A 14,033-nucleotide genomic window follows, 5' to 3' on the forward strand; every position below is an offset into this window, starting at 1 on the left:
ATATTATTAAGCTACCTGATTGATGTAGCTTATTTAAAGTGGGTAGGTAGGATTTTAGTTTGCCAAAGAATTAATATAGAAGACTATGGAGTCATAAAACCTGAGTTTGAACCCTCGTCGCACCACTCACTGTATTTTGGGCAATTTATTTAACCTCCCCAATTTTCCAGGCTCCAAAACTTTGAGATAATACCACCAACTTCAAAAGGCTGCTTTGATTAGAGGAGATACTGTTTATAAAGTAGCTAACATAACAGTATATATTATTTGCTCAGTGAATGTGATTTCCCTTTCTAACTTGCTGCCTATACAGGATTGTGTAGGATTGTCTACACAGCATTCGAAATTGTCTGGTGACAATATATCACATCTGAAAACAGTATGCAGCAAATATCTGTGTCTTTCAGCTCAAGAATAGGCACATACAAAATCCCCGTTTCCAGTGTTTTTATTTGCACATTTAACATTCACAAATCATTTTACAGATTTATTCTTTCCACAGGTTCATTATTTACAGGAAAGATCAGGATTACAATGGAGTACTGAAGAGGACCAAGAAATTACCAGCAGTGATGGCATAGAGTACAATGGCTCTGAAATAAACAGAACAGAGTGAACAAGAGCAGTGTGTGGTCACTTCCTACCAGCGGAACCACCGACTCATTAAGGCAAAGCCCTTACTCTCATATTTACCCCATCTAATCTAACCCAAGTAAAAAAGGATTTTATTCTCACACTACTGGTCTCTGAGGTCTTAGAAATATAACTGATATTATAAGTGACTAGATGCAACCCCTGACTACAAACATCTGAATAAACAGGTTAAATTTTGATGCATTAACCATCCCTCTGGGAGAATTAAAATGAAAGAGGCAGAAGTCACTTGACTCTTAAGACTTTGGGAAAAAGGCAAGGGGTGTGTATGTGTGTGTGTGTGTGTGTGTGTGTGTGTGTGTGTTGGGTGGAGGATAAGGAGAGAAAAGGGGCTCAAGGTGGGGGAGGACAGCAAACCTAACTCTTTCATGTACAACTGCTCTTGTGTTTTTTTCCACATGCTAATATACTGTTCTATTACTCAGGTTAAAAAAAAGAGAGAGAGTTATCTATCTCCAGTCAATTCATAGGGTGTAATCTTAATGACAGGAGTGTACGCTGGGAAAGGGGTACATTCATTTAATGAACATAGCAATGTAATTCAGAACTGTGTCCTACTCCCATCTACAGTGTTTTCCTATTTTAAATCAATTTACTGTGTGACCTTGGGCAATTTACTTACCCTTTCTGTGACTCAATTTTCTACTTGTAAAATGAGAATTGTAGCACTTTTTTTAAGGATTAGAAGAGATACATAAAAAGCACTTAAGAACAGTGCCTGGCCAAATCAATAGAGACAGAAAGAAAATTGGTGGTTGCCAGAGGCTGGGAGAAGGGGGAAAGAAAATGATGCTACTGGATATGGGATTTTATTGTGATGTGATAATGTTCTAAAATGAGATAGTAGTGAAAATTACACAATTATGTGAATATACTGAAAAATCACTTAATTGTATGTCACTTTAAAAAGGTGAATTTTATGGTAAAGTATGTCTCAGTAAAGCTGTTATAAAAATTCCTAAAAAAATAGAATATTGCCTGGCACAATATAAGTGCCCAATAAGTGTTAGCCATTATTAGTAGTAATATTATTGTCATTATTATTAGTTGGCCATCCTATGGCCTGAGTAAATCCCTAAAAATTCTTTATTTTCAATAAAAGCCCACAGAATCTAGAAAAGTACTTCTAATTTACATACATGAATTAACATTCATACATTTATTTCTATCCAAATTGTCTCAGAAATTAACAGTCTAATTAAGAATAACAATTTCAGTATTTTACTCCAGAATAAAGCCACTCATGCAACAGATGTCTGATCATATCATTATGGTATTTAGATAAATTTAATGACTTGATGTCACCCAAATTTAAAATGACAAAAGATTTTCATTTTCATCTTCAGGAATAAACAGGAACTCCAGGTACAATACGTAGTTAGATTATAAGAAGTATACAATTAAATCGTCAAATACAGTCTTGCTAGCCTTCTAATCACATCTGGGAGATAGTTATAAAAAGACAAATATAGTAAACAGTAAAATGCTGACCGGTCCTATGTCCTGTGTCAAGCCCCCCTTGAGCAACAACAGAAAAACCCCATCATAATAAAAAAGATCCAATTTAACTCGAGTAATAAGATTCCTACCAGGCAAATGACTTGACAATTAATGGTTGACATTTAAGACTACACTGCACATTCAAGAATGTCTGCATCAGTTGAGTTTTTATAATCTGAATAACAATTACATCCAGTCTTCACCTTTCCTATTGCTAAAGAATGTGACAATGGAGGCTCAATCTCAGAAGTTTGAGCAGCAAATGATAAGCCATGACAGTAGTGATGCACCACATTTGGACATGATGCTCACACACTTGAGTTTCATCTAAAGCATGAAACTTCCCAATTCCTGGGACAGGGTTTCCTTTGTTAAAATCCCCTTCTCTTCTAGTCTTTATTCTATAATTAGCCATGTGCTTTTGCAGGGAAAGTTGTGTTGAGGGTTACAACTTCCAGAAAATCAGGTCTTCTGCCACAGAAGACCTTTTTTTTTTGCATATATTAAAAAATAATCATTTATACCATAAAACTGACCATTCATTTTCAGAAAGATAATCTCCATTTTACGCATCTTCATTTAAATGAAATGAAACCATTCCTTAAGTCACCGGAGAGCAACAATTAATTGCCTTAACACCCAATATAATAACCCCTCCCCCCACCCACATAACTCCCACCCCAGTTGTAGCCTTAAAAATTTCTGACCAAAATATTTAGCCTGAGTAAAATTCAGTAGGCAATTCCCTTTTGAGAAACATGATCATTTCTTTAATTTTACACTATAACCATCGGGACAGATTATGAAAAACTTTGGAAGAGAGATGTTTTTAATATGATGTTAGGAAAATTTAGGCAATCGAAATGGATGACATCTTAAGGACCAATTTCAAAATCAGAACCAGTTTCAAAATATTGTCTTTACCAATTCAAGACTGGAAAATTGGCTTTGTGCTCACCAGGTTTATTTTAAAATTTAGAAGGGAAATTGAAATAAATACAAATACATAACCAAAATCTTTGGAATGCTGGGACAGAGGGGACCAACTTTGTAATGCTTAGTAATTTAGTATCACGCCAAGAACCCATTTGTCCTAGTAGTGTTCTTGGTTAATTTGGGAATGGAGAAAATATGTTTTTAAATTATATATCTATGGGTAGATAGTCTTTAGATACAAAATGAATAAATATTTAGATTCCATGATAAAGAAAAACTGTGGAATAAATTCCTATCTTGATAAGTAACTGTATATACAGTGAATGTTTTCTGCCTGACTCCTAATCTTTTGATTATTAAGATTTCTTCCATCTGCAATTTATAGAAGGCAGTAGCTCATATTACCTTAAAGGAGCCCTGTTTAGCTTAGAATCAGCCTTTCCAGATAATCAGCTCCCCAAAAAGCTTTCACACTTATGTATATAAATAGCTGAGAACACAAGTAGGTGCACATGTGCAAAAAAAGGTACTTGTTTAAAAAAGAGCTAAGTAGCTTTATGAATAAAGTCTAAAAGCAAGAAAATAAATTACTATTCCCCAACCCAAAAAGCACACCTAATGAAAAAACTGCTAAGCCCACTATGAAAAGGTGGCAGCTGTAAACCCATGTCATCCTGTCATGCTCTAAGCATCTAGTTGTTCTGTGAACCGGCCACCAGAACACTAAAGTTCACATGGTTAAATGCAGGCTTCTGATTTGGCTTTACTTTGTAGTTAGAAGCCAAACTACACAGAATAATGAAGAATTCCTTAGAGCTATGCTGTATCCAAAACTGCCTCATTCTACCCTTAAGAAGAAGGAAGTGCCCAAATGATAATATGCGTAATATGCGTTAAGAACCTACCAATCTAATTTTCTGAGGTCTTCCACTTGGATAAGTTCAATTGCTGGTCCACTGAGAGCTTTAATGAAAGGAAAATTACATACTGACTGCTAACAGCTTGCATATTCAGAGCTAGGGAGTAAGATTAAAAACTGGAGTGTCATTGAAGTGCTGTGAATAAGCATGGCGGAAAGGGGACTATATAGAAACACTAAAGAAGTGGATTCTCTAGAAGTCCTTTGCTTTTTGAAGAAGCAACATGTGCAGAATTTTCTCTAGTCAAAATCTGAATACCGGCAAACACATGTTTTCTCCTCCCCAATTATGAACCCACTTCCCAATCTCAGTCATTATCTTTTAAGCCTACGAAAGAAATAAAACAAAATGGATAGACTACCCATTCTTATTTACGAAAAGACAGGCATATTCTAATAGTCATAAGGCAATGTGTTTAAGAGCTGCACTTGAACTGGTAATCTCAAAACTGAAAATACAGTTGCTAATTCCACTCAACTTGCAGAATGTATCTATGTGCTTCCCAAATCATTGGTTGTCACTCAAATGGGCCGCAGTGACCCTATCATGCCTTAACGCAGCACTATACTGCATATACTATGTATTTTAAAGAAATAACATCAAGAGGCAAAGGACAGCCTTTCAAACATGGGTTCCTTATATAAGCAGTGTGGTACTTTAAGGTTCCCTTTTAATCTCCTCACATACCAAATACCTCCAAAATTAGACAAAAGAGGGCCAGAGGGAAAGTTCCATGGTTAGCTGTATCTTTCAGATGAGCTTTCAATTCACAGGTTTTTAATTTGCATTTCCTGATTTACTGAGGAGTGAAGGTGAGAATCATCCAACTGATGACAAAATAGAACAAGAAAATGGGATAAATGGCCAGGGCTTTCCGGTTTGGAGGCTGGCTATCAGCAAGAAAAGCTGTAGAGGCTAAACAAAACAAAACAAAATGGAATCTTTAATAAATAAGATTGTTACAAGCACCAATATTTACTACATTTTAATGTGCTCGGCATAGTCTGGAACACAGAATTATACTAAAAGTTCAGTTATATTTGTGCTCTTCAGAGAAAAAGGCATTAGCATAGTTTTCTAGATAGTTGAGAGCTACTTGTTTCCAATATGAACCTTTGAAAGTTTTCAACCATTTCACATGAAAATCCTTCTAAAACGGGCTTCCTACCCTTTTCTGAAAAGTTACTAACCTGAATGTGCTGAGAAAGATGTAGAAGATATATAAGGCAAGTTGCTCCTATGGCAAATGGCCTCCTACTGCTGTGCTTTTAGAGTAATTGTTCTCATTATTAAGTTATCAGCTATTTTAGATGCCATCCAGGAAATGAGACTCATCTACTCATCAGTGATCACCATTTACAGGCAATCTTTCCTGAACAACCATCTCATATCCTGCCACCCCAGGCAGAACTGCCCACTTACCTCCTCCATGTCCCTACCATATCCTGCATGGACTTCCATCTCCCACCTGGGATGCCTATTGCCTTTAAGTGTTTACATGTCTGGCTGCTCCATTAAGTTACAAACTCTGAGGACAGAGACCATGCCTAGTACAATGCCTGATACATAGTTTGTGCTTAAGAAATATCTGCTGAGGGATCCCTGGGTGGCGCAGTGGTTTAGCGCCGGTCTTTGGCCCAGGGCGCGATCCTGGAGACCCGGGATCGAATCCCACATCAGGCTCCCGGTGCATGGAGCCTGCTTCTCCCTCTGCCTGTGTCTCTGCCTCTCTCTCTCTCTCTGTGACTGTCATAAATAAATAAAAAAAATTTTAAAAAAAAATATCTGCTGAAATTTAAAAAAAATGGAATGCTTATAGGAGACATTCTCTCTCTCTTCTAAGATTCTACTTTCCAAACTGCTGAGCCTGGACACTGGATATTTAGAACTACAAGTATGGTAAATTATCAGACTCTAAGTAAGGGATTGAGGGGTTGTCCCATGGGTAAAGCATTTGAGCTTAACACACAGTCTTTGTAATGTCAATTCTGGCATTCTCAGACCTTATTTTTATATTACTTCTTGGATTTTAACCATGTTCCAGAGCAAAGATATGATAATGCACTTAAAAATATTAGGCAGCCTTTCTATCCCATGAAACAAGAAACTGTGAACAGTTCTAGTTGAAGGTAGAATTCTAAGAGAATTTTAGGAATGCAACAACAATAAGCACACAGCATTCACTGCTGCTGCTATGGGCGCTTCCTAACCTTTGGCAGAATTTTCTACTGAAGCAGAAAAGTACTATATAATGATTCCTAAAAGCCTATATTGGGAGGTGGTATAATACAGTTCTAAACAGATCTGTAAATGAGATACGCTTGGGTTTGAAACTCAATCCCCCTATTCACTAGTTATGTGTCCTAGGGCAAGTTGCTTAATCTCATTGGGTTTGTTTCTTATCTGTAAAAATGGGACTAATATACTAGTTTTTATTTCTTAGAGTTGTTGTGAGGGTTAAGTGAGATAATACATATAAAGCACTCATGATAGTTCTTGGTCTATAAAAAGCAACCTGTAAATTCTGGCTACTATTCTTATCATGATTAATTTCTCAGGAAAAGACCCAAGCCATTTCTCACATCACCTATGCCTCCTATATGCTAGGATCTCAGCTAGGTCTGATATAATCTCCTTTCCCAACGCTATCCATTATTTAAGAATAAAAAAGAAAGGATATGGCTGTCCATCTCAGAAGTCCAGATATCCAACTCAAGTAAGATAGACATCATCCCTATCATTGCCTATGTTAGGAATTACACTGCACCTCATCTGGTCTTCATCTCTAACTCATGTTTTTTTCTTAAAAGACTTATTTATTTATTCATGAGAGACACACAGAGAGAGGCAGAAACATAGGCAGAGGGAGAAGCAAGCTCCCCTGCTGGGAGCCCGATGCAGGACTCAATCCCAGGATCCCAGGATCACGACCCGAGCCAAAGGCAGACACTCAACCACACTCAAATGCCCCTCTAACTCATGCTTTTATCTGCTTTGCTATATGTATTGTAGACACAAGTATGTCCTTACCTACTATAGACCAGGCAAACATCACAATCACAACAAAAAGTCGGACCATGAAGTTGACTGGTCCTGGCTCGGCCAAAAGCACCAACCGGCAAACCAGCATTGCCACTGTCAAGGGAAGTATACAGTAACCCAGCACACAGAGGCTCTGAAAAAAAGATCTAAAAAATAACATACATCCATAAAGATCTTAAATATAGTTGATCTGTATCATGATAGTTTCTCTATATAGATTTCTCTATATCGTGGTTTGTTTCTTTCCTCCAAATACATAATACCTATATTCTAACATTGATTTTATGAGGCTAGGCTTCTGTATTAAGCACATGCTTTAATTTTTCCTTCCCCATACTCTTCCTCCTTTCCTCTCAAACTCCTTTAGTGTCCATCATCTAGGATACCAGAGGATCTACTCAAATTCCTAGAGACTTCCTTCTCCCACTAAACCTCTAAAACAGTGGTTCTTAATCTTTTCTAGTTTAAAGACCTATTTGAGATTTTGTTGAAAGCTATGGACCAATTCTTCTGCAAGACAGACATAATCTTTTAACACAAAAAAAGTCTCCATACAATTTTAGGAGCTGGAGAGAGCATATGAAGCTTATCAAAGGACCCTAGATAATTTAAGGAAAGTTAAACTAGGTTATCTTGTTCATTGGGTTTAAAAGAACTTTCTCTTTAGCCCTCATTTAAAATACCTAACTAGCCAGACTTTCCTAAAAATCTAAGATATGCTACATGGCAAGGGACAAAGTACATTTTAATAATACTCACATGTTTCCTCCAAGAAGTTTTGAGTTGAGGGTGATGGTAACAGCACCAAACCAGACAATGACAAACACTTCTGCAAACTGGGGTCCTCCATCCTTTTCACTATCTACAGAGCTTTGAAGCATTCTGTGACAAGGAAATGGCATGAGAATTACTTTATCTTTTATTTAGAGCAATAAAGTTAAGGCAAATTTTGAATCAGGGACCTGTCCTAAACTTTACCTGAAGATCTGTAATATGTAGGTTGTATGAAAGAAAGCAAAATACCAGAAGTATTTGGCAAGACTCCCTTATTTCCAATTCCAAATGCCTCAGGACTACAAGGGTCATTTCATTTGGCCTTGTTGGGATGTGTAAAAAAATTACTGAAGACCTTTATGGTTAAGCAGAGGTTATAAACTGAAGGGCCAAATGTGGCTCACAGACATGAGGTTGGACAAGACTTAAAATGGGTTTAAGTTCCAATGACAGTATTTTAAAATTGGGAAGTTTTACCTAAAAGTATGTATTTCTGGATTTTCTTTAAAAACCTGAAGAATTTCTAACACTGGGCCTACATTACATTCCTACATGGCAACAATTGGGAGCAGCTGAATGACATAGCAGCAGGTTCCTTCACAAGGGGCTTCAGGTCACCAAATCACAATGTATAGATTTAGGTTACTTCTCTAGGCCTTAGATACATTTGTATTTGTAGTCCTTTGGTTAAGGCTTTAGTTCTGACATTTATTATTTTAACTTCTTTAACTTTTACAGATTTTATTGACTTATTTAAGAGACAGAGAGCAGAGGGAGAGACAGAGCACAAGCAGGTGCAAGGGTGGGGTGTGTACAGGGAGAGGGAGAAATAGCTTGCCTACTGAGCAGGGAGCTCAATGTGGGTCAATCCCAGGATCCCAGGATCATGACTTGAGCCAAAGGCAGACACTTAACTGACTGGGCTACCCAGGTGCTCCTAATTCTGACATTTCAAAATGGAAACTGTTATAAACCTATTTAGTTGATTGTTTTGAATCAAAATATAGAGAGGATTACTAAAAGACTTTGCTTTAAAATGGAGTAGTTGAACAGTCAGTTAAATATCCTCTCTTGGTCTAAGAAGTTTACAGACATAAACTGTTTTAAATTGTGGAGAGAACACTTGGGCTGAGTATAACTTTTTCCAGAAAAATAATAAGCAACACCAAGCTCACAACCTCTTTTTATTGCATAGTATAGAGGAGTTCCAAAGTAAGTCTTGTCCTACTATGCTGTTTGCCAGGACAGACTTGTGTATTCTCTAGTTGTACATAGTCCATTCCGAGTTCTGAGAATCCAATGCAAGGAATGCTGGCACACATCACTTGTTGTCTGGAATCTCTATTGCTTCCGCATGGTGTGATGGGAAAACATTAACAGGCCTCCAAGGCAGAAGATCCAGAAAATGATCCTAGTTGTTATACTAGGTGTATAAACTAGAGTATATCACTTGATGTCTTGGGACTCCAGTTTTCTTCTCTGCAAATAAATTAGGTTAAACTACATAATTTCTAATGTTAATCTTTTAAAACTAAAAAATGTATATACTCAGTGATTCTAATATAAACCTGCCTATCAAGGCACTGGAGTATTGTCCTTGATGTGATTATTAAAGGTATAAGAAACAGCACTCTATGTTATTACCTAAATTACCACACACTTAATTTACATTAAAAAATGGGTAGAGAAGACATTTAAAATTTTTTTGAATTTAGAATCATAAAAGGTCAAGACTGGAAGGGTTCCTCAGCCATCTCCTTGTATAGATAATGGAAGAGGAGACCCACGGGGGTTAGGTGGGAAGAGATATATAATAACCACAGAAGAAGAGAATGGGCGGTCAAGAAAACCTGAGGTTGAATTCCAGGTCTACCACTAATTGTGTGATCTTGGTTCAGTCCTCATTCTCTTTGAACCTAAACTTGTTTGTCAAAATAATATTCTTTTTATGAGGACACAATAAAGAGAAGGTATTTAAAAGTTTTCTGTAAACTGGGAAAAATCATTATATACATTTTGGTTCTAAGTAGCCCAAAATCACTTTGCTGATAGGACAGTCAGGATGAGAACCCAGAACTGAATCCTAATGCAGTATTTTTTCCACACTACCAATGGTTATATTCCCCTCTCCAATGGAACTTCGCTCTTCTGTCCTCTCCCTTTATGTACAATAATAAGGAAAGCCTAACACTTTGAAACATGATCTTGCTTTGAACTCTACCACTTCTACTCTTTCTAATTTATTCTCATTCATATTATTATTAAGATTTTAAAAGAATTATGTCTGCAAATCAACAGTGCTTAAACCTATAGATATTTAATTTAATGATGGGGAAGTGCATGAGAGTAAACAAATGTCAGTTCAAAAGAAATGGCTAAAACAGGCTAGAAGTTATTGGCAAACAGAGAGGAGCATAGTTTTCACATCTTTAATTCCATCACTCTTTGAATTGATGTGAAAACCTATTTGACTTTTTAGAATTAAATCATAAGGAGTACAATATGTCATAGAAGTCCTACATGAAATAATCAAAATTTCCCTCAGTTTTGAAACTCCACACAAAAAAGTATAGTCTATCTCAAATGACAAAGGAAGGAGATGTAAGTACTCACAATGCCAGTGTCACACAAAGGATCAAAGGGCCCCATAAGTCCCCTAAAAAGCAAGAAAAGACAGAAGACTGTTAAGAAACAATCAGGTAGTATTTTCTATCTTTATTCCAGTATCTACCTCTTCCACTCTTGGAATTCAGATATCTACCTTTCTGCCTGCCCAAGTGTTCCCACCTCTCCTACTCCTCTTCCTGTCCTCCCTGGTCCCCGATTCTGAATGTCCTTCTTCATAGATCCTTTCAATTTTGTTGCCTTCATATCCCATAACTCATCCCTCTTCTATCTACTAAGCCACATTCCAGTATGCTATAAAGACCAATGAGTCAGGGGTCAAAATACTTAGGTACCCCCCCTCAGAAAGACTAGAGCCAAGTCACTCAACCAAAGTGAGACTTCACTAGACAAGGCAAGTATAATCAGGCTCACATCAAGAATATGAGAAATGAATTTGAGAAGGAAATGACTTCCCCAAGTTTATATAAATAGGTGTGGAGGTGGGACCAGAACCTTGGTCTTCTGATTCCTACTTCTAGTTTCTTTCTACTCTGCAATACTGCTTCTCTTTTATAATCCTTACATTGAACTAGTATGGGAATTGCTGTTCTTCAAGGTGAAAAAACAGGCCAATATCAGTAATTTCATAAGGTTAAACCTTAGCAAATAACATGAAAGCTTTCTGAAAAGTATAAAAGGCTCTGCCAATATCAGGTCTAAGCACAGTGGTTCTCAATTAATAGCTGTTAGGTAAATTAATCAGCCAACAGTTTAGTAACATACAGCTTACAGCAAAATTACCTTCCTCGACTAATATGAAAAAAAGATACATATACCATTTCTAACTTTACCCTCATATGTACGTAATTTTAAAGAAGTATGTATATATTCATACCTAAATATGTTTCACATTATATACATCATTTTGATGCTACAGTGGAAAGTTTGGAAAAGATATAAAGAAAAATCATAATCCTACCACTCTGATAAAATATTGTTTTTCTTATTCAATTTTTGAGCTTATCAACTAAAAAAGTGAATTCAAGTACAACTGACATTAATACACTGACTTTTAAAAAATACACTGCAGTTTTTTAATTCATAAAAAATCTATAACAGTATTTTAAAACTTTCCTTATTATATATATAATTATATATAATAATCTATATATATATAGACATATGTATATATCTATATATAAAACACAAATTTTACCATTTTAGTCACTTTTAAGTGTACAGGTTTGAGTACATTCATTGTTGTACAACCTTCATATCATCCATCTCCAGAACTTTTTCATCTTCTTAAACTAAAACTACAACCCATGAAATAATAACTCCCATTCCCAACTTAGCCTCTGGCAATCATCATTTTACTATCAATTCAACTACTTTAGGGACCTAATATAAGTGAAAAAATATATGTCCTTTTGTGACTGGCTTATTTTCCTTAGCATAATGTCTTCACAGCTCATCCATGTTGCAGCATAGGTCAGAATTTCCCTCCTTTTTAAAACTGAGTCATATTCCATCAGTATATGGTATGTGTCATGGTATATATACCACAATTTATCTATCCATCTATCTCTTGATGGACATTTGAAATTGTTTTCACTTTTTGGCTATTGTGAAAAATGCTGCTATGAACAAGAGTGTATAAATAACTGTTCGAGTTTCTGCTTTCAGTTTTTGGTTATAAACCCAGAAGTGGAATTGCTGGATCATATAGTAATTCTATGCTTAATTTTCTGAGGAACCACCATGCTGTTTAGCACAGCAGCTGCACCATTTTACATTCTCACTAACAATGCACAAAGGTTCCAATTTCTCCACATCCTTACCAGTACTTGTTATTTTCTGTTTCTTTGATAATGGCCATCCTACTGGGTGTGAAGTGATATTGCATTGTGTTTTTTAAAATTTATTTTAAGTCATGAACTCTTCCTTGCCACTTTGCCAAGGGCTATGCTAACAGGGCAGAGTAGAAGAGCAAATTTGGGCAATGACTGACTTAACTTTTGTGCCAGCCTGTCTATCTATCCCCACAAGGTCTGGGAATGGACCATAACATATGACATAGCTAATGATCATCACTAATCAGCAAAATAACACACAGGTTCTGCATTGCCACTGAAGCAACCTTGCTTAGGAATGAGCCATGGCAGCAGTTGAAAGGATATCTTTACATCTGAGATAGCAGTGGTAAAATGGAAAGGGCAATGAACTAGAAAATTGGGTTCTAATTCTGCCTGTGTCTTCTTGACTACAATCAGCTTCTCTGAGACTTGTATTCTTCGTCTGTAAAACAGGAGCAGTAACTCCTACTTCACAAGGTTGTTGTAAGGATTAAAAAAGATGTGTGTGTATAGAGGAAGATCAAGGCACTGGAATAATAGCTACCATTTATGGAGTGCCTACTAAATGTCAGATGCTGTGCGAGGTAGTTGATAGCCATTATCTCTAATCTTCATCAGCACATACACATTATCTCCCCTTTAACAGAGGAAGAAACTTGAGCCTCAAAAAAGTTAACTGTCTTATCCAAGATCACATAGGTAGTGACAGAACCACTATTCAAGCACAGATCTGTCCATCCTCTTTCCACTACATACCAGCAGCAGCAAATCATGTAAGCTCCAACCCACAGTGTATTATGTTGAAAAAGATTCTGATGCTGCATCCAGTCTCCACAAATGGATGGCACATGTGCCACATATTTGAAATCCCTACATGATAGCTGAGATGCTGCCAAAATAGAAGGTATACTCATGTACAACCCGATTGTTACTATTCTGAAACAACTGATTCAATTTTTCTGATAAAGGGTACTATGAAAACAGAAGGGGAGGGGCAAGATGGCGGAAGAGCAGGGTCCCCAAATCGCCTGTCCCCACCAAATTACCTAGATAACCTTCAAACCATCCTGAAAATTTACGAATTCGGCCTGAGATGTAAAGAGAGACCAGCTGGAATGCTACAGTGAGAAGAGTCCGCGCTTCTATCAAGGTAGGAAGACGGGGAAAAAGAAATAAAGGAACAAAAGGCCTCCGAGGGGGAGGGGCCCCGCGAGGAGCCGGGCTGAGGCCGGGGCGAGTGTCCCCAGGACAGGAGGGCCCCGTCCCGGAGGAGCAGGAGCTGCACCAACCTTCCCGGGCGGGCGGAAAGGGGCTCGCAGGGAGTTGGAGCAGGACCCAGGAGAGCGGGGATGCCCTCGGGCTCCCTGGGACACTGACAGACACCTGCGAGCGCAGGAGAGTGCGCCGAGCTCCCTAAGGGCTGCAGCGCGCGCACGGCGGCGGGACCGACCGGAGCAGCTCGGAGGGGCTCGGGAGCGGCTCCGCGGAGGGAGCTGCGGGGCGGGAGCGCGAATCCAACAGCGCAGGCCCCGGAGCACAGGGCGCCGGGACACAGCCCAGGATCCGGCCTACCCCAGGACAGGCAGAGGCCGGGAGGGCCCGAGACAGCGAAGACGCTCCTGCCCCGAGCTGAGCAGATCAGCGGCCCCGCCCCGGAGCCTCCAGGCCCTGCGGACGGAGAGCCGAGAGCCCCGAGCCCCATAGTTCCTGCGGAGGCTGAATCCAGGCTTCCAGAGCTGCCATA

At 38.2% G+C, this 14,033-nt stretch overlaps 1 protein-coding gene across 3 annotated transcripts in view; it reads right to left on the bottom strand.

Moving 5' to 3' along the window:
- Window positions 1-432: 432 nt before the first annotated feature.
- YIPF6 (Yip1 domain family member 6) overlaps window positions 433-14,033 on the bottom strand; it is a 29,227-nt gene continuing 15,626 nt past the window's right edge. For all 3 annotated transcript variants that reach the window (XM_055338860.1, XM_055338861.1, XM_055338862.1), the window contains 4 exons: window positions 10,440-10,482; window positions 7,812-7,934; window positions 7,041-7,198; window positions 433-4,925 (listed from right to left, as the gene is read on the bottom strand). In XM_055338860.1, coding sequence (XP_055194835.1) covers window positions 4,807-4,925; window positions 7,041-7,198; window positions 7,812-7,934; window positions 10,440-10,482 — 443 coding nt within the window. In that variant the 3' untranslated portion in view covers window positions 433-4,806. The remainder of the gene's footprint in view (window positions 4,926-7,040; window positions 7,199-7,811; window positions 7,935-10,439; window positions 10,483-14,033) is intronic.

Source organism: Nyctereutes procyonoides, unplaced genomic scaffold, assembly GCF_905146905.1.
Source record: "Nyctereutes procyonoides isolate TBG_1078 unplaced genomic scaffold, NYPRO_anot_genome, whole genome shotgun sequence".
Classification (NCBI taxonomy): Eukaryota; Metazoa; Chordata; class Mammalia; order Carnivora; family Canidae; genus Nyctereutes; species Nyctereutes procyonoides.